The sequence below is a fragment of the Hyaena hyaena genome, unplaced genomic scaffold (assembly GCF_003009895.1).
Source record: "Hyaena hyaena isolate Hyena2069 unplaced genomic scaffold, ASM300989v1 scaffold_178, whole genome shotgun sequence".
In the NCBI taxonomy this organism is placed as follows: domain Eukaryota; kingdom Metazoa; phylum Chordata; class Mammalia; order Carnivora; family Hyaenidae; genus Hyaena; species Hyaena hyaena.
Window position 1 is genome coordinate 2,626,719 of NW_024080807.1, and position 21,138 is coordinate 2,647,856.

The window sequence follows — 21,138 nt, forward strand, 5'->3', positions numbered from 1 at the left end:
CTGGAAGTGATTTATGTGCCTAACAAACATTGGCATAACAGAAAATTAACCATAATGTAAAAGGTTAGACCTTTGACTTTTGAAAGACCTTGGAAATGTCCTTCTCATGGGGAGCAACATTTACAACTGGAACTGGTAACAGCTGCTTTTGGTGAACCTGCCTTGGGGCATTGATGGGCCACACTGAAGTCTGCAAACATGGATTTTTATGGCAAGATGGAATGTGGGTGGGTCTTGTTTTGGCAGCTGGAACCCTAGCGTCCCAAACTTCCCTCCTCCTCCTTTAAGAACTACTGCCCAGTGTGCCAAATGGAAGAGGGTGGCCATCTTCATATGCTTTGTTTTATTCTAGACATTTTCAAATCGCACCTGTCTCTTGGTTCTATAAAATTATGTCCTAAGCATAATCATTTGGTCACTCAGTTGTTCTGGATATAATTGCTAAGCCCTTATTGTGTGTCAGGCAGCTGTCCAGGAGCTGGGGCTACAATGGGGAGGAAAACAGATAAACACCTGCATGTGGGGACAGGGTGCACAGAGTAGAAAGTGATGGCTTGAGCGGGAGCCTTGCAGATATCTGGAGACAAGAGTTAGGGGAATAGTTTTTAAGGTGGGGCAGGGTGGGGAGGAGTATGGGAGCCATAAGCCTAGAGTAAGCCCTAGAGCAAGCCCTAGAGCGAGCATCAGAGGGGCAAAGCACAAGCTCTGTGTGGCTGAAGTGCTTGGGAATAAGTGGAGATGAGGAGGGGAGAAAACAAGACAGATTTGATAGTTTTGTAGCCTACTGGAGGAATTTAATGAACCCAACGGAAGCCAGTGAGTAAGGAGGATTTTGAACACTGGAGGAACAGGGCTTTTGGTTTCAAAGTGCCTCTCTGGCTGTTGTGTAGATGGTGGACTGAAGAAGAAGGCACACTGCTCAGGAGGGTAAGGTGATGGTGGCTTTGGCCTAGGGTTCAGTTGTTTGGTTAGTGGGGATGGAGAGTGGTGAAATATTTTGAAGGTAGGGCTTTTTGGATTTCCTGAGGGTTTGGGTATATGAGCCAGTGGGAATAAATATGGTAGCAAGATTTGGCGTATGCAACTCCATTTATTTAGATGGGGAAGGATTCCAGAGTGAAAAGAAGGATGGGCTGGGCAAGATCCGATGCTCAACTTTGGACGTACAACTTGGAAATGTCTTTTTCAAAGAAGTATTAACGGAAGGACATGGTTGGCTTTCTTGATGAGTCCATGGTATTAAAAAAAATATGTTCTATATCATGAATAGAAAATTTTCCCTCTGAATCCATGTATTATCTGAGATTATGTGTATTTTTTGGTGAAGAAAAGGATGTAAAGAGGTTTTATAATGCAGTTTTGTAATAAGTGAAGTAACATTTCTTATTATTTTTCCCAACTTTAGCTTTTAAGGCATTCTAAATTTTCAGGCTTTAGAGACAAATACATTCTTTTTAAATGTTTATTTGGAGAGACAGAGACATGTGTGTGTTTGGGGGGCGGGGAGCAGAAAGAGTAGAAGAGAGAGAATCTCAAGTAGGTTCCACACTGTCAGGATTGAGCCCATGAACCCCATGAACCATGGGACCATGACCTGGCCGCAGTCAAGAGCCTGACGCTTAACTGACTGAGCCACCCAAGCACGCCTGGACCAAATGCATTTTTAACCTGTTCATACGGATAGCTGCTTCTAGATCAATCTAGTCCTCCATTTCAGGACATGAGTACTTTCTGAAAACTTCTTTGCTGTGTAGTTTAGAAGCCTTATCCATAATTTTCTCTTGAGTCGTTAAAAGACACACCCAGTACTCCAACTAGGCAAGTCTCACCTTTATTTAGAGTTATGTGATATTTGCCTTTGAACTGCCCTCATCTGCAAGGTCGGTGATTTCTGTGGGGCCTGTTTCAAGTTATCTTTATGGAACTAATATCAGGTTTATGCTTTTCAAATATGAGAATTTATAAATCTCAAAAACTCCTGCCACCGCTTGCAAAACATAAAACAAAACAAACAAACGCCCCCAAACCTGCTGTAAAAACCTTTTGTTTTCCAAGATACACTGATTTCACTGTCCACCTGTGCCTGCCGACTCTTGTCTAAGAGGGGCTTGTGCTTGTTTAAAGTTTATGTTTTTGTTTTTTGTCATGATTTTAAGAGTGTTGCCCCGAAATTAACTCACGAAATTTATGCATTTAAGGATATACTTGATTGCTACCAGATTGCATGCCAAATAGGCTTGGGTAGTTTTTTTTTTTTTTTTTTTTGTCTTTATTATTCATTTTTGAGAAAGAACATGAGCAGAGGAGAGGCAGAGAGAGAGGGAGACACAGAATCCGAAGCAGGCTCCAGGCTCCGAGCTGTCAGCAGAGCCTGATGCGGGGCTCGAATCCACAAACTGTGAGATCATGACCTGAGCTGAAGTTGGATGTTTAACTGACTGAGCCACCCAGGCGTCCCAGGCTTGAGTAGTTTTTAATAATTGGACCTCCAGATTGAATAATTTTTTTCTCTTATTTCTAAATTCTTTGTTGTACAACTGAGTATCAATGACAAATTAGAGAAAAGACTCACATCCTAGAGGCTGAGCCTGCCACTTGTCCAGAATGGACATATACTTGTGCTCCATGGTCATGAGATTGTGAGGTCTCACTTCCTCTGTCTGCCTTCTTTCTCTTCTCTCTCCCATCTCTTCTTCATTCAGGTCTGCCCAAGAGTCTGTCCTTTCTAATTGTCACCCTAGTGGTATCATTGTGAGAGAGCTTGGAACTTGAGGCCTTCAGACTGTTGCTTGGTGGTGATGGCGGTGTGGAGCGGGAGGGTAACAGCTTGATCTCCTTGCTTGATTTGAGGAAGACAATGTGTAGAGTTAGGGTGAAGCCAGTCTTCTCCTTTCATCTCTCCTCTAGATGATTTCTGTCCTGACCTCAATCTTTCATTTCAAACAAATACCTTGAGATGAAATTACTGTGAAGTTTTAGTCACTGTTGGTACTTAATGACTTCTTTGCTCTTTTGATAAGAGATGAAGAGTAAGTCTCCTTACTTGAGGGGAGCAGGGATGGATGAAGGTGTTGGGAATGGATTAGGGTAGATGGGGCAGAAGAGATGCTGTCTGGATAATTCAGAAGACACATTCTTTTGACTTCTATATTTGTTGCTGTGAGCAGCCAAGTTTATCCCTTTTTTGCAAAACGTAAACAGAAACCATGGAGACTGGTGTGGCCAATTACTACATCTGGAGTCTCTTCCAAACTCATGTGCACTAAGTATCTGAATTTCTCTGCTGGAAATGTGTGAAAAGTCATCTCCTTTACACATGCTGTTTGGTGGTTGCTTTGGCAGAGGAGGCCTCGGTGTCCTTAGGGAAAATGAGGCTTATTGTGGGCTGCTGGGTCCTAGGGAGGAGCAGCATTGCTAGTCTTTTTCCCATCCGTGATGGGTCGTGCCCCAAGTCTACGCTCTCTCTGTTGACACTCTTTATTTTCCATCCGCTGGCTTTATAATCTCATCATTTCAAGGTTGAGCTTGGCTCTTGGGGCCCCTGGGTGGCTCAGTCAGTTGAGTATCTGACTTTGGCTCAGGCCATGATCTCACAGTTCATGAGTTCAAGTCCCATACCTGGCTCTGTGCTGTCAGCGTGCAGCCTGCTTCAGATCTTCTGCCCCTCCCCCACTCATGCTTGTGCACTCTCTCTCCTCTCTCTCTCAAAAATAAATAAAAAACATTAAAATAATCTCTACAATAAAAAATATGCTTAAGCTTGGCTTTTAATGGATACCCCAGCCTTGCTGCCCTCTATCCCCTTGTGTATCACAGGAAACTGACCCATCTCTCTCTTTCCTAATTTCAGAGTTTTGAAAGGGGACCTGATTTACCCAGTGAATCTTCTTGAGCTGCCCCAGGAAGCCTGTGATTTGACCAATTGGGGTATTTTTAGTGAAGCAGATTCTGTGGGTAGGGCAGATCCCTCAAAGGGATGTGGCATCTTTGCTAAGCTGTCGAGTGCATTTCTGTTTCATCATCTATGAAATGGGTATAATAATGCTCTGTCTGCTTCACAAGGTTAGTTTAAAAGATGAAATATATGGCTTTTGAGAGTTAAAAAAAAATATACAGATGAGTGTTGTTATAAATCATTTTCAGTACTATATCTTAAATTTTCCTTAGACATTTTATTTAGAATTGTCAGATTGAACTTTTGGTTTAATTTGCATTTTACTTTTTTTTTTTTTGCTGTGTACTCAAATGTAAGTTTCTTGAGGTTTGAGACCTTGACTTTTTTTTTTTTTTTTTTGTCTCTTTACAACTAGGCCTTAGCAAAGTGCCTCAAGCAGGTAATAAAAGTTTTAATGAATAAATGCATGTGAGAGGGAATAGGGTGTAGTGATTACACACATAGACTTTGGAGCTACGTTATCCGGATCAGAATCCTGGCCCTGTTATTTAATAGCTCTGTGACCTTGAGCAAGGGCCAAGGTCATAGGGCCTCAGTTTTTTCTTTTCCTTCTGCAAACGGGGGAAAATAACCTAACTCAAGTTATTAGAAGAATTGACTGAGTTAATATATGTGATATATTTAGAAGAGTGCTTGACTAAAAGTACACAGGTTTCTATAATGATACAGGCAGTTGAAGGTGGTTACCTGTTGGCGAATTAATTTGGAACTACCTTTTTTTTTTTAAAGTTTATTTATTTTGAGAGAGAACATGAGCAGGAGAGGGTCAAAGAGAGAGAGAGGGAAAGAGAATTCCAAGCAGGCTCTGCACTGCCAATGCAGAGCCTGATGCAGGGCTCCAATCCATGAGCCCTGAGATCATGACTTGAGCAGAAACCAAGAGTCAGATGCTTAACTGACTGAGCCACCCAGGCACTCTGAAAGCATTTTTGAGATTGGTTTGTAAGTGGCTTGGCAAAAAGAATGTTTTCCTTAATACATAGGCAGTATAACTTCCTGATTTTAAAAATAATTGTGGGATAAATTATAAAAATATCTCAAATTATGTTACTTTTAATAACTACTAAGAATAAAAAAAAAAACTTAAAAAAGGTGTAAAGGTACTGAACCCTTGTTAGGCCCAGATAACTGTTTTGAGTATTTTTTTTTTTTTAATGTTTCTTCATTTGTGAGAGAGAGAAAGAGAGAGAGCAAGTGATTGAGCAAGGGAGTAGGAGAGGACAGAGAGAGAGGGAGATAGAATCTGAAGCAGACTGTAGGCTCTGAGCTAGCTGTCAGCACAGAGACTGATGCGGGGCTCAAACCCATGGACCGGAAGATCATGATGTTTGCTGAAGTTGGAAGCTTAACTGACTGAGCCACCCAGGTGCCCCTGTTTTGAGTAGTTTTTTATAGTTTGGGCAGATGTAAATTTCTGAATCATTTGTTACTCTTAATATGTGAAACCATTTCGCGAAGGGCAAGGAAGACTTATTTGCTTGTGTTTCTTGAGACCAACTTGATTGGTATATTACTATAAATAAAGTATTTGGGGAAAGAATACTTTTTCCTTTTATTTTTTTAACCTTTAAAACATATGTATTTTATGAACAACTTTTGATTTTATAACCAAGAAATGATGTTTCATGGGGCAGAGCTCTCTCGAGGGTAGGATATCCAAGGCACAGATCTGGCGGGCTGTGTTCCCCCCACCCAATTCCCCTTGAGCTCTGTGCCCTTTTCCATTTAGTGCACAAACTTGAAAACTGTAGTGCTGAGTTTTCTCTACATCTGTATCATATAAATGCCTACTGGGTCCCAGGCCCCAGGCTAGAAACTCTGTCCTTTTCGGCAGTTCTCAAATCCCTCTCTGCACCTGCATTTCAATTTGCCAGAGACTCTGCAACTCCTGCTTATCAAAGGCTCACGAGAGCAGGCTGTTTTGCTTCCAACTCTAAGGGACCTGGGACTTTCTGGGGGAAGTAGAAGTCCTAGAGGAGGAAATGCAGTGGTAAACTGGTGGTGGTGGAGGCGGGGGTGGGGGGGATGGATGGATGCCAGTGAGAAAGGCAGAAGCTGTTTTCCATTGGGAAAACAATCGCATAAATGCTGTCTAAATTCCATACTGCTGCAAAATTTCCAATTGTGCCATTTCATGGTTTAATGTCTTTTCACTAGCCACACAATTCAAAACACCGTTTATTTGCAGTACTGTTGCTATGTTAAACATGTTCTGAGCTCCCAACAACAGGTTCCCAAATACATTTGTCAAACTCAGAATCTTCAAGTAAGTTGAGGTTATTGTTCAGTGTTTCTTTGTTGCCTCTCAGGACCCTTGTACATTGACAAGTGGGTTTGTTTTTTCCTGCCAGTAAGGTAGTTTTACCTTACTGTACAGTATGACTCCCAGGGCACACAGGAGCTGTGCACGTCCCAGAAAGCGTGCCTTTTCCTCATCTCCTATGCATGTGCCTGCCTTCCATATGGATTATGCACTAAATAAGTGTCATAAGAGTTGTCATTTATTTTGGAAGGGCTGGGAAGGTGGAAATTGATACATGTTCTTGTGACCCTCATTGAGTCAGATAGAAGAAAATGTGATGAATTAAGTGGGACGTGGTTTAACATTGTGCTGCTGAGCAACTGAAACTTTGTGGAAGGAGACTGAACTCATATTAGCAAGTGTGTTTTGGTTTGGGTGGTTTGCCTATAGATATCTGTCTCTGAATGCTAGTATCTGTCAGATATCACCCATGTTTTAAGGAAAATAATAAGAAATATAGGTTACTGATAAGCAGCATAAAATTGAAATTTTACCTAGAAAGGGTTGGGTGACTTAGAAAGACATTAGGATATGTTAATATGAAATATCTATCTTGAATTTTAAGTTATTTAAAAGCTCTTAATAGGTATTTTTAACTAAAACTGTGAAGGCCTTTTTTTTTGGGGGGGGGATATAAATGATAAGCCTAGAATAAATGTAAGAATTCCTTCTATGAAGGAGCTTACAGTAGAATTCACATGGGTTCTAAAACAATTTTTTTCAGTATCATATTTAGGAAGTCATGACCTGAGGTATAAAACTTTAAAATAATTTATTGTTAATTAATTGAGGTTTGGTCTGAGTAAGAAAAGGTAAATTGGCAACTGAAAGTTGAAAGGAACTTTGGCTATTTATAGGTGGTCTAGAAACATGTAACTCAATCGACCCATTCTATAATTAATGTTTTTACTAGAGTTACGAAGTGTGTGTCTGTTATTTCTCTCTGATCCACATAATATGCTCAAAGTTGCAGTCTATCATCTGATAGAAGTTATTTGGGTTAAGGTAGAAGTAAATTTGTATAGTGTTTTATTTATTGAAATAAATTACTGTTAATTTTTTTAACTTACTGAAAATGACTATATGCATGTTTTAGTATTTGCTAAAATTCTTTTGAATTCTAGCATTTTGAATCATTCTTTAGTATAATCATACAGTGTTATCACACTGGATGTATTCAGGTAATTATATAAGTGTGTTAATCCTTTGCTCCCATGTTTTTAGAGAAAGGTTTATATACTTAAGAATCAATAGAGAGATGGCAGGTTATACAATAAATGAATGCAGTGGATGACTGGGAAGTGCAGGCATCAGAAAAATGTGGGTTTGTGTAGAGAATTTAACTAGAGTTTTAAAAATACTGAGTGAGCCCCCCTAAAATATTGCCTTGTAGGTTGGATCTGACTCAGACACCATTGGTTTGTGACCTTAATGCTGAAGGTCAAGGTGGTCATTTCAATGATCTGTTGCTCTGTAATATACCACCCCAAATTGTAGTGGCTTCAAATAAGACTTTGATGATTCTTCAACATCATAATCAAGTTCTTTCTTGGGGTCTATCAAGCAAGGTAGGCTGAGGGTGGGGGTCACCAGAGTGTTCTTCACAGACAAGTTTGGCCCGTGGCCTGGTGGGTCATCTCTTCTCATGCAGCTTCTCCACATGACTAGTATGGGCTTTCTTGGCATGGCAGTAGCAGGGTAGTCAGACTTCTTATGCTCTTGCTGGTTTACCCAGAGTGAGCCTTCCAGGAAGTCAAGTGGAACCTGCCAGACTTCATAGGGCCTAGCCTCAGAAATTGCTCAGTGCCACATGGCCATCTACTGACCAGCTATCTTAGGCCAGCTCAGATTCACGCACATGGAGGAATAAGCCTCACCTGTCAGTGGGGGAATGGCTTGCACACAGTGAGGCCATCTTTGGCACTAAAGTACTCTTTCATCATTCCAGTTTCTCTGTCTCTGATCCTACTTGTCTTTCTGGTCTTCTTGCCTGCTGCTCTGCTACAGAAATCTCTGTTCCCTAGAGCTTGACTTTAACATTCTACACTAGTATGTACACATTCTATGTGATTTATTCCTGTGCCTTGCTTTATTAGTTAAGTTTATTTTAGAGAATTTTTTCTGTTCATAAGGACTGTGAGTGCCTTAAGTGGGGGCTTAATTTTTCTCTCTACTAAGCACTAGCTGGATGCAGTACCCCTATATAATAGGAATTCAACTATATTTGTGAACTGATTGATTTTTGTTATTTTGGAAGGGTCAGATTTTATTGTGTACAGGACAGTTGATTATAGGGCCCTTTTTTCTTTCTACCATTCTTGATTCTTTGAGACTTCTTGATTCTCAAAAATAATTTTCAAGAAGGATCTAAATTTGACCTGGGTTTTAGGCACAAGTGGATTTGAATTTGAGAACAGAGTGCTGAGAAATGGGCTACTCCTTGTAAAGGATGTGTTTTCTCTGTCACCAAAGTTGCCAGTTTGTTTACATCCAGTGGTGTTTTCTCTAAGGGACTGTTGGGCCCAGATGTAGTGTTTTGGAGTACATATTTTTGAGATCACATAGTACATATGGAAAACATCCCAGAGGCTATATCGAAGTTAATTGCTGGTGTTCGAGCTACTTGTTTTTTTCTCCTTTCAGTATGTTGTTACATTTAGCCTTCCAATAACCCCTATCATTGAGCCTTAACATACCAAAACAGGATCACTGTAGGATTCCCTTTCCTGTCGAGAAACTTTTGCTTTACTATAAGGTCTTTGCCTCTTGCCATACTTTCTTCAAAGCAAAGAGGAAGATAAAGTGGCTAGGACATCCTTTGAGCTCTGGAAGTTGGGTGGAGGGAGTGTTTTTCTCTTAAGGAAATTTTTTTTTAGTTAAAAATTTTTTTCTTTAATGTTTTATTTATTTCTGAGAGAGAGAGAGAGAGCGTGAGCGAGCGAGCAGGGGAGGGTCAGAGAGAGAGGGAGACGTAGAATCTGAAATAGGCTCCAGGCTCTGAGCTAGCTGTCAATACAGAGCCGGACATGGGGCTTGAATCCACGAACCATGAGATCATGACCTGAGCCAAAGTCGGACGCTTAACTGACTGAGCTACCCAGGTGCCCCGGAAATTAAAAAAATACAACAACAACAACAAAAAAACAAACCCAAAAGCGGTATTTTAAGACTAGACTTTGATTTTAAGACTATGTTTACATACATATATTTTAATTAGATTATTTAAGTAATCTCTGTATCCAACATGGGGCTCGAATTTATGACCCCGAGCTTAAGAGTCTCATGCCCTGAGCCAGCCAGATGCCCCTTTCAAAATACTTTGTATTTTTACAACTTAGGGCTGCTATTGTTTTTGTGGGAACCTATTGCATACATTTAAATGATTTGTCTATAGAAATGATGGTAATGTTTTATTTGTCAGATCACCAAATTCCTAAGATTTTAGGATCCCTTGGAGAAATACGTTTTCACCAGTTTCCCTGTGCCTATACTGTAGATCGAAATTGTATCATTTCCATTTTTCAGGCAAAAGAAAGAGACTAATCCCTTTTCAACTTATTTTGCAGCTTGGATCCTGAAAGCAGAGTCCATATTAGGTGTCCTCAAAATGAAAAGCCTGTTCTAATAGCCTTTTTTTTTTTTTTTAAACACATTTCAGTAGAGACTAATACTTTGTTAATCTGCTTAAAGCAAAAAATTTTCAATAAATAAGCCAAAGTGTTAGATTTCTGTTTCCCAAATTGTGTATGGAATACTGACATTAGGTGTTCCTTTTTTTTTTTCTCCTTTCTTGAGAGAGAGCGCCAGTGCACGGGTGAGGGGCACGAAATCAAGAGGAGGATGCCCAACTGACTGAGCCACCCAGGCGCCCTTAACGTGTTCCAATTAAAAAGAGTGTGTGGTAATAATATTTTTGGTGTAAGCAAAGTTTACTGTAGGACATCTTGTAGCATCTAATGTCTTAGCGTACGATATCTTATTTTGTATTGTGATTTTCTAAAAAACTTTTAGCAAGAAGCATATTCCAAATTTATTTGACCTAGAAGCTCTCTTTTGCATAACACTTATTATCAGTGTTCCAGGGAACACGATTTGTGAAATTTCAGAATATTGCTAACTTTTTATATGTAGAAAGATGTTAAAAAATGATATACTTTGGAATTAGTAATGTATTTTGGGCTTTTCTATAGTAGGAGGAGGAGAGGATTTTTTTTTTTTTTTTCAAATCACCCTTCTCTTGCTGGCCACAATTCATTTTATCACCACAGTCCTATCCTGGGGAATGTCCCCTTGGTGACCATGTTTCTGCAGGAAGAATGTTTCTTGTTTCTTTAATACCTGAGCTTCACAGAGTACAAGTCTTTGCATATAACTTTATTTATTTTTAATGTTTATTTCTTTATTTTGAGAGAGAGGGAGAGAGTGTGAGCCAGGGGCAGGTCAGAGAGAGAGAGAGAGAGAGAGAGAGAGAGAGAGAGATTGAACCCCTAACAGGCTCAGCACTGTCAGCATAGAGCCCAATTCAAGGCTTGAACCCATGGAAGGTTGAAATTGTGACCTGAGCCACAATCAAGAGTTGGACACTCAACCAGCTGAACCACCCAAGCACTCCTAGTTTATGTTTTCATAGGGACAGTTTATATGTTTGCCTCCAAACTCATTATGGCATTTGTCATATGCATATGTCAGGGAAATATCTCAAGTTACATTAAAAAAAAATTTAATGTCTGCTTATTTTTGAGAGAGAAACAGAGCTTGAGTTGGGGAGGGGCAGAGAGACACAGAGACACCGGATCTAAAGCAGGCTCCAGGTCTGAGCTGTCAGCACAGAGCCTGATGTGGGGCTTGAACTCATGAACTTGAGATCATGACCTGAGCTGAAGTTAGACCCTTAACCTGCTGGGCCACCCAGCCGCCCCTCTAGTTACATTTTTCTTATGATGTGGCTATCTTGAAGTGCACACCCAGTGTCAGCCAAGAGAATATGTGTCAGGTCACTGCCTGGGAGCAGCACTTCCTCTTACTGGTCATTTGATCTTTGTTGAACAGCATTTTGCATTTAACATGATAGTTTGTTAATTACATATTAAAGATGTGCTGTGTGTTACATTTTAGAAAATCATTGAGGGTCCTGGATAGACCCTCGTATGTTGCTTTCCATCCAAAATATGAGGACAGTCTCCATGTTTTCTTGCAGAATGTTGGCTTTTGGGTCAGGGTTCCTACCACTGAGTTAGAGAAGCTGTTTTAATTCATTTAATCCTCATGACAACCCAGGCAGTCGGTGGCATTAGCCCCGGTTCACACACGAGGAGATCAAGGCACGGACTAGTGAAGTAACATAGTTGAGGTCCTATAGCTCGTAAGCAGTGGGGCTCATGTTTGGACCTGGGAAGTCTGCTGTCCAGGTCTTTACCACAAGTCCATTCATAGAAATTATCTGTTTCCAACTTTTGTAAGCTGAATGTGGTTTCTAGAAGTATATACATTGTAACAGAATCCTAGATTAGTAGCTCCTGTGCTGAGTTTAGAGTTTAGAATAAAAACTTTTCTCTTGTTGGTATCGAGATGAGGTTATGCCAATCTGGATTCTAAACAATTTGCTAGTAATAAAATGGGCACTTTGGGAGATCATTTGAACTACTTTTGGGCCCAAAGATAGCCGTTACCGCAATGAAGAAATAAATAGTTTCACTAAATTCTCCCATTTAGTAAATAATTTTGTGTGGCCTTGAGGTGTCTCCTGGCATTTTGTGGTCAGCTATTCATGTAACTGGGGCAAATTAAATCACAGAGGAAGAGAAAAACACATATTTATTGAGTCCTCTCTCTGTGCAAAGCCCTTTAAAATGGAATTGGTTTAATCCTCATAAGGCAAGAATTATGATCCTTGTCTTAAAAAAGAAAAAGCTCATGTATGTGGAATAACTATTCTCGGATCACACACAGCTTGTATATAGACCAGTTCTGATGGGAAGCCTGGTCATTCATTGTCTTTCTAATGAGAGGCATAGAGCAAGTGCAGTTATCGATTTTCTTCCTTTAAAGCGTGTGTGTATGAATGATAGTGAGGCCTCCATTCACGGGAAGGATGTCTTCTATGACAGGCCTTGATCTGGATCTTTCCGAGCAGCAGTCTGGGCATGCTGGGGAAGGGAAGTTTCCGGTAGATAGAGCAGAGGAGAAAGCCCCGAGCTGGGGCCTCTTCTCTCTCCATCAGTAGGCATTTATACACTTCAGACTGTCTTCGAGTGCATTGAAAATCTCCTGGAAGCAGCGTGACACAGTAACAAGATAGGCCTTTAAAACACCACCACCATTGCCACTTTCATTGCCGTTAGGTGGTTGAGTTTTTCTCTAGGGGCTGTAATCATTTTTTCCTTAGCCCTGCACGTAGGACAGTAAGCCAGCTGTGGGTCTGTGTGGCCAGTAGGTCTTCCCCAGCCATCTAGATGGTCTTAGTACCCTTTCTGTTGCATGAGAACTTTCCACTGAAATCCACACGAGCATTCTCTTTAGCTGTGAAAGTGTGGAATTTGCACGGTTGCTAAGACACGACTCCTTTTCAGTTACCCAAATCATTCAAATACTTCAAGGGGCTGCAAGGACATTAAAGCCTTGACCTACCACAGACTGAAAAGTCTCAGAATAAAATGTCCCATTTGGTGTTTCAAGAGCACTTTTGATTCAATTACTGAAGATCTTTAAGAAGGTGGCGAGTGAGGATTGGTTGTCTGGGGAACATATGCTTGTGACTCTCTTTTAACCATGGACATTTTTCATAGCAAATGGATTTACTTCATTTATAATTAGTAACCAAACAGTCACCTCTCCACCGCTCTTTCTGGAGCTTCTCACCTGTAGGCAGGGTAATTTGAAACTTGTCAGAAAGCTGAAGGCTGGGGACTGCCTTATTCTTGGTCCTAGACCTAGACCTGTTTTATAAATAGCTGATTTCCAGGCCAAGGTGTCCCTGCATGACACGTTCCCATAAATGTCCTGCTGCCACAAATTGCTAATCTTTGTGCAAACAGAATTCTGTGTCCACTCAGAATGCTCCTGCTTTCCTAGGAGGCCATCTCTGTGCCACTTTACCAGGGAGAGTTCTTTGGGGCATGTCTGCAAACTTTCCTAATGCTCTGTGCCTCTTTATCGTTTCTCAGTACCTGGCCAAATGGCTTGCATGGGGTGGCCTTCCATAACCGCCCACTGTGCTGAGCCAGGGCAGGAAGGACAGAGGAGGGGGCGGTGGTGGTGAGGAAGATGCCAGTTGGGCATTAGTTACTAGAGCTCTTGGCTACAAGGAGACATGTGTGCAGCCACGGGGCAGCCTTTTGAGGGTCTGAAAACAGACTGTCGGTGGGAGAGTATATGGATGAGCTATTTGCCAGAGATCATTTGCCTGCTGCCATTGTGGGGTAGTTCACATGCCCTCAATTAGCCTTCCTGGGTATGTGGCCAGGGAAACACCTGTCAGGGTATATACATTCTTTTATTTTTTAATTAATAGCACTAAAATTAAAAAATGTCTCTCATAAGATTTTGTTCTGTGAGACCTTGTCCAGTGAGTTTTAAAGCTTACAGAAAGCCAGTGCTCACATTTCCACCTGAAATCCCAATATTCCAAGCATCGTGAAGGAATTATTGAAAGAGTGAGTTACATTAGGAACAAGTAGCTTACTGAGCAAAAGGTTAAAGGTCATAGAATTCATTGTAGATCTGAGAGAGATCATCTCCTGGAGGTGGCTAAAGCCAAGGGTCTGCTTGATTCAACGTCTCCCTGCCTCCTCCCAGTCTCCTGGCTCTTTCAGTCAAGTCCTCAGGCTTCTGAGGGCCTCAAGCTGATAAGAGCTGGGGCCAAAGTCTGTGTAGTCCTGTATCAACTGGGATAGGGAAAGTGTTAGTGTATTTGTGCTGCAGGTGACCATTTCTGGGTCATTCGCTGCCTTCCCTCCCGCTCACTCACTGCTTCTTCCCCTATCACAGTTTTCATCAGTGGACTAATGTAATGATTGAATAGCCTTTAGGCTGGGAGGATTTTGTGTAGTCCTATAACATGCCTTTCATTATTCTTTCGAGAACAGCTTCAATGGAGCCTTACACACAGATGATGAAAACGCAAGATGATTGTTACACTGTGTCTTTGCATATGACTAGCCTCTTTTTTCAATAACTCAAAAGTAGTTTATATTGAATAAATGATGGTTGCACTGAAATGAATTTAGTGTCAGAGATTTTTAAGGAAACTTCCAAATGTTGTGAAAGGATATGATTGCCTTGATCCCTAATGAGTCTTCTAAACTGTGACGTATGTTAAGTTCATGAAGTCATAGTAGGAAATGTCTTCCTCCTTTTTAAAAAAAAAATTATTTTTAACCTTTATTCATTTTTGAGAGACAGAAAAACAAGAGTGTGAGCCGGGGAGGGGCAGAGAGAGGGAGACACAGAATCCAAAGCAGGCTCCAGGCTCTGAGCTGTCAGCACAGAGCCCGACACAGGGCTTGAATTCACTGACCGTGAGATCATGACCTGATCTGAAGTCGGACACTCAATCGACTGAGCCACCCAGGTGCCCCTCTTCCTCCTTTTTGAGAGGAGTAGTAAATGCTACAAACCTACTTAATGCTAAACTATAGATATGTATCTCCTTCTCCATGCATCAGTATTTTCAAAGTGAATCTACACTAGTTTGTATTTTATCTCAGGTAAAAAGTAAACAAGGAGAGTATTAATTATTTGTTTGAAAATGAACCTTATCTACAGATTCTAAAATTGTACTTGTGAGTAATGTAAATAATCAGCTGTTTCTTATTATCTGAATTGTCATGACACTATATTTGAAACATGAATCACTATATGTTTGGGGAATTTGCATGTTGTATATAGGGAGAGAGGACTTGAGACTAGGGTAAAAATTTACCATTTTGGCTTAAGCCACATCAGAGTTTTTAAGACTTTTCTATTTTAAGTGTGTATAGTCTTTGTAGGAATATATGTGATAGGCATGAATTGAGTTGAACAGTGGTTTTATTCATTTTAATGGCAGGTACCATTTTAGACACTGCACATATGTGATGATAATATTTGTACTCTATGAATAAGTCATTTGGTTTGTTTGCACTTATAATTTCCAGGCAAATCATTTCATATATACACATACATATGGATTTACATGGGCAGGAGATTTTGTTGGTTTCATGATGAGTAAAATGTTAGAAATGAACTGTTGAGCCAAAGCAATCATGTTTTCTGGTTATAGGCATCATGTTCATAATTTAAATTTATGTGTCGATTGATTGATTGTAAGCTTTGGGCCCAATGTGGGGCCTGAATTCATGACCCCGAGATCAAAAGTCACATGCTCTACCAGACTGAGCCAACAAGGTGTCCCACTTTATGTAATTATTTTAAAAACAGAAATTAACTAGTCTCATTTAGTGTTTGTTTTCGAGGGAGAGCACGTGCATGAGTAGGGGAGGGGCAGAGAGAGAGGGAGACACAGAATCCGAAGCTGGCTCCAGGATCCAAGCTGTTAGCACAGAGCTTGATGCAGAGCTCGACCCCATGAACTGTGAGATCATGACCTGAGCCAAAGCGGGCACACAACTGACTGAGCCACCAAGGTATCCCAACTAAACTTCTTTTAAAATTAAATGACGAGTTGACTTAAATGGTCAAACCTCTTAGTAGTTTCAGAATTCAGAATGGAAATTTGAAGGCTTGGATGCAGGGGGTGAGGGAAGTATAGAAAGAATTGGTATTCTAGGGATTCTTTTTTTTACAAGTCCCCCTGAGAAGCCAAAGAAAGATGTGTAACTTTTCTGAGTGTTGTAATAGAGGACTAGGGAATATGTCTACATGTCTGTGCTTTGCCTTCACACTTGCAGTGGTTTCTGAAACTGTCCCCAGAAGATGTCGATTGCGAAATAATGTGCATGTGGAGTATCCTTCCTGCATCTTTCCCAGAAGTCCTCTGGTGAAGATTTCAAACGCACAGACATCACCTGCCCATTTCTTCTTCCACGCTGTGGGGGTGGAGGTGGTGGGGAGAGAGGCGGAGTCTCCCATCCTCATCTGAGAGGACCCTCCTTCCCTGGCTGCTGTCAGGTTTCTTCTTGTTGGATGGAGATGAAGAAGTTTGTTCCCATGCTGCTCAGGAGGCCTGGAGGCCTGGCCAGGAAGTGGTCATCCATGGGAGCAACTGTGTATTCCTCTGGAAATTCCTTTGGTTCTGCTTTTTCAGCAAATTCCAGACAAAGGAGAGCAGTATGTACATTTTTGGATGTTAAAGAATTACTTAGAGTCTCCCTCTTTTTGGGTTCATGACGTTGAGATTCTCGAGGCGGTGGAAAGAAAATAAAGATTTTTTTTGTATTAGAGATATTTAACGTTTTTAAGCTAATTTATTTTGAGAGAGAGCAGGGGAGGGGCAGAGAGAGAGGGAAAGAGAATCGCAAGCAGGTTCCATGCTGCCACCACACAGTCCCATGCGGAGCTCTTGAACGGTGAGATCATGACCTGAGCTAAAACCAAGAGTTGGACACTTACCTCACTGAGCCACCCAGGTGCCCCTAGGTAGCATTTAGAAGCAGTGCACTCAGAATCTGTCTCCTGGATCCACAAAAGATGGAATCATCATCCTTGGTAGTGGCCAAATTTGTTTCCATTACGCAGTGTAGCAGTTGTTGATGATGGACACCTTTAAAAACAAACACAAAAATGGTGCTATCGTAACTCCTTGGCTTGTCGAACAGGTGCTTTGTGTTCTGTCTGAGGCTATGTATACACTGTGATACTGAGAGGTAAACCCCCGTAAGGAGTTTTCAAATGTCTACTAAGGATGATTGAGCTGTGTCACGTATCTGTGACAGGACAAGGTACAATCACTATAATAGAGGTTAAAAAAAAAACCCCAAACCCTGTTTGGGGTATTTTCAGAGGAAGGACATCTTACATTCAACTAAGAGGATCAGAGCAAGTTTCAAGTTTCATCTTGTTACAGTGATTTAGGTAAGATTTTGTTTTGGGAGGTGGGGGCGGGAAAGAAGGTAAATGCATTCTGAGGAGAGGGAGGTTCATGTAGGGGCCAAGCACAGGCTGCCCCAAAATGGGCCACTTTGGCATAAAAGATTATTTTGAATTAAAAGTAATCCAGACCCTGCAGTTTCCAGAACAGCTAGTTGGCCTTCCCCTTCAACAGCCTACGTTTACATGGGAAAGGAGAGCCTGAACCTGGAAGTGAGCTATTAATAGAGATCCCCCCTCCCCTCAGGAGCCCATCAGCATGATTGGACTACCTTGTTTTTCCAAACATCTCCTTGTACCTTCCTGCTAATGAGCTTTCTCCCTTTGTGTCCTCAGGTACTCCTCTCCCTAGCTCACATAAGCTTTTAGTTACCTCATTGTCTTCAGAATTACATGCCTGTGTGGAGTCCCCATGCACCTATTAAATTTGATTTTCTCCTGTTAATCTGTCTCCTGTCAGTTTGATTCTAAATTCAGCCAGAAGGACCACAGGGCAGAGGAAGTTCTTCAGATGGAGGGTAATTCTATAAGGATTCTAATTTGGTTAGAGAACAGGATGCTGGAGAGAGAGATGAGGAAGGGAAATCTGGAAGGGGAGGTTGAGGCCAATTTGTGGAAAGCCTTAAAGCCCAACCTTGACTGAAGAATTAGGATTTCTTTCAATCTGTGTTCATTTGTAGCCTTCCCACTTTTCAGAATACCCAAGTGCCTCATCCTGGATCCTTGGATCTACTGAACTGAGATAGGTGTAATGTAACGGCTTTGTGGTGAAGAGAGGGAGCTCAGGATCGTGAGACCACATGGCTTCCTACTTGACTCCATCACTTACTACTGCTATGACCTGGGACAGCCTGCTGACTTTTCTGCCTCAGTGGTGAGATGAAGATTAGATTAGGTGATGCACATTAAGCTCCTTGCAAATTAGAAAAGAAACCTGCTCCGTCCCTGCTGAACTTGTTACGCTATCTGAGATAGTCTCCCTCCATCTGTCCTAGTATGAATATAGCTCACAGTATAGCTGTGAGAGAGTCAGATCTACACAACATGTGATGAGGAGACAGGGAGATGGTCAACACAGGTAAGGAGGTAGCTTAGAAGAAAGGATGGCTTTTTTTTTTTTTTTTGGTATGAAATGTAAAGTAAGTGCCAGTAAGTTCATTTCCTGTAGTGAGGTCTGCCTTCCTAGAACAAAGTTGCTTGTCTGCTGCCTTCTCATGCTTAGAAAAGAGAATGAAAAAGCGTCCTCAGGCCAGGCCTACTTTGGTGAGCTCTAAGCCTGTGCTGGGGGTGTTTTGATGACTACTATCTAGTACCCGAGGGAGAGGAAAGAGATTATATGCCTCGTCATTGCCAGGCTGGCAGGAAACACTTTCTTAACTCTATCTATCGGCGTGAGGTTTCAGCCACAGGCTCCGTCAGTAGACCGTCAGCCCCTTCCATGTCTAGAGTTGACATTTGTAGTTTCTACCATTTGCAGTAATTTGGAAGGTGGGAAACTGTGGTAGTTTATGATTTCACTGGGACCCATGAACTGGTGTTGCAAGTCCTGAAGGTGTGGTACATGGACGCTGGTCTCTAACAAGTGAGCATAATATTTCCATTGTACTTGCAGCCAGTTGACACCTTGAAGTGATGAAACCATTGCTTCTAAGAAATGTGGGGTGTTTTTGTTTGCTTTGTTTTTTGGGGGGAGGTGGGTAATTCAGTGAAAGTTGATAAGACTACTCTCCTGACTTTTGAAAGAAATGTGAATCTGGAGAAAGCCAGAAGTTTGTAGAAATACTTCTGTGGCTGTAAATCAGAGGATTCTGGAAGTTCATAAGCCATGTTTTGCTGGAATATCCAGGTGGTTGGCTTTCTTAGCATCCCAGGGAAAAGGCTGAGCTTGGAAGACGTTAGTTCCCTGTGAAGAGCCAAGGGAACTCTGGGTAAGCCTCTGGCATTTGTCAGCTTACCTAACAGGGAACTTTCGGCCTGACATCTTACTGGTGGAGTGCTAGGCTGGAAGTTACTGTCCGTGCCCAAATTTGGGGGTGGGGTGGGCTTTCTAGAGTTCCCTAGTACTGAAAAATAGAACACAGAGAGCTTGTGTGAACAGCTGGGAAAAGACAAGCTCACCGGGAGATGCGTAGCTCAGCCCGCAGAGGGCAAGCACAGATGACAGCATGGCGGAGGAAGACCAAAGCCTATCGCTGTGAGGGTGTTTGGCTCTAGTGGAAGTTAATATTTCAGTTTGTGCTGGCGCTTAGTACACAAATGGATGGCCCTGCTGGGGAAATTTTTTTTTTATCGAGCGAGGTGACTTGAGGAAATAATTAGAGTTGCATTCCTGGAGATTGGGTTGTCCCGTGGGAGATCTAGTTATAATAGGCGTTTGTAAAGAATATATTTATTTAATTTTCCTTTAGTACAGACTTTTTTCCTTTACGGTGTGTCAACCTGCTTTTGATTTTAAGCGTTGATGCCAACATACTGGAGTTTTGAGTAAAGTTCCCTTGGTTCCCCAGGGGAGGGTGTGAGCGAGGAAGAAGAAAACCATCCGGGCCTCTTACTTTTGGCATGCCAGGATTTTTGAGACACTCTAGTATCAGCTTTCTTCATCTTCATATGTAGGTCAGGAGGCAAGAATAAGAGGAAGTGGGAATGAAAAAAAAAAGCAACTTCATTATTTTGATTATGGCAAACTGTATCAAGTGGTGGACAGCACATTAGCACAGTGTATGGTTGCATTTGAGAATAGCCTTTGAGAAGGCTGAGGCTTTGTCAACATCTCACGTTAGGATGGAAGTAACAATAGCCAACCTTTTTTTTTTTTTAATGTTTTTTAAATTTATTTCTAGGAGAGAGAGAGACAGCGTGAGCAGGGGAGGGTCAGAGAGAGAGGGAGTCACAGACTGAAACAGGCTCCAGGCTCTGAGCTGGCAGTCAGCACAGAGCCCGACGCGGGGCTCGAACCCACGAACCGTGAGATCATGACCTAAGCAAAAGTCAGACGCTTAACCGACTAAGCCACCCAGGCGCCCTACTAAGCCACCCAGATGCCCCAACAATAGCCAACCTTTATTCAGTGCCCTATAGTTGGCTAGGACTGCTGTGTTCTTCACAATGTCCTATATATGAATAGTGGTCCCTGGATACTTCACAGTATCACGAAGGTAGGTAGAATCATCGTTTGTTTTGAGGCACAGAGGTTAAGAAGCTTGCACAAGGTGAAGACACACTGGGAAAGTACTAGAGCTGGGCTCAGAACCCTGACAGTCTGGTTTCCAGAGTCTGTCCTTTTCATGACTACTGTATGGCCAGAGTCCACAGGCGGAGTTTGAGGTGGGAATAATGCCCGTTCCCTAGTTCAGTGATCTCGCGTGCTGGGTTTTCTCAGTCCATTCCACTTCTTTATCACTGTGTAGTGCCTTATTTAATACTAGAAAATCTTAAGTGCTGAGCTCTTCTATAATTCTAGTAGGATTTTTTTCCCCCCACAGATCTCAGTGAAACATTCTTTGTGATATTGGTCCTTGACAGTGTCAGGCTTTAGGTTAAATAATTTGTTGGGCTGAAATTTCTTGGACTTTATGATCAGGGTCGCTGAAGTAGGGTGGGTCCGCATACCTCTGATTTATGTGAAATATAATGGCAGACCGTGCTGACTCACTGTTAACGTCTGTGGATGTGTTAGTGATGTTTTGGATTGCTCCCAGTGTACTAATACCTCTATAATAAAGTAGGTGGACATGTTGTATGTGTATATGTGGGCCCATGAAACTCACAAACGAACACAAAACCTTCTAACATATTTTGTTTGCTTATTTAAATGTTTATTTTTGAGAGACAGAGAGCATGCACGAGCACACCAGGG

The 21,138-nt window shown here is 41.7% G+C and overlaps 1 protein-coding gene across 3 annotated transcripts in view; it reads left to right on the forward strand.

Moving 5' to 3' along the window:
• ARHGAP18 (Rho GTPase activating protein 18) overlaps nt 1–21,138 on the forward strand; it is a 193,391-nt gene that overhangs the window by 71,365 nt on the left and 100,888 nt on the right. The window contains exon 1 of one of the 3 annotated variants that reach the window (XM_039240412.1): nt 18,046–18,156. The exons of the other annotated variants lie outside the window; for them this stretch is intronic. Coding sequence (XP_039096343.1) covers nt 18,083–18,156 — 74 coding nt within the window. The 5' untranslated portion in view covers nt 18,046–18,082. Of the gene's footprint in view, nt 1–18,045; nt 18,157–21,138 lie in introns of those variants that run through there. 3 annotated transcript variants of the gene reach the window in all.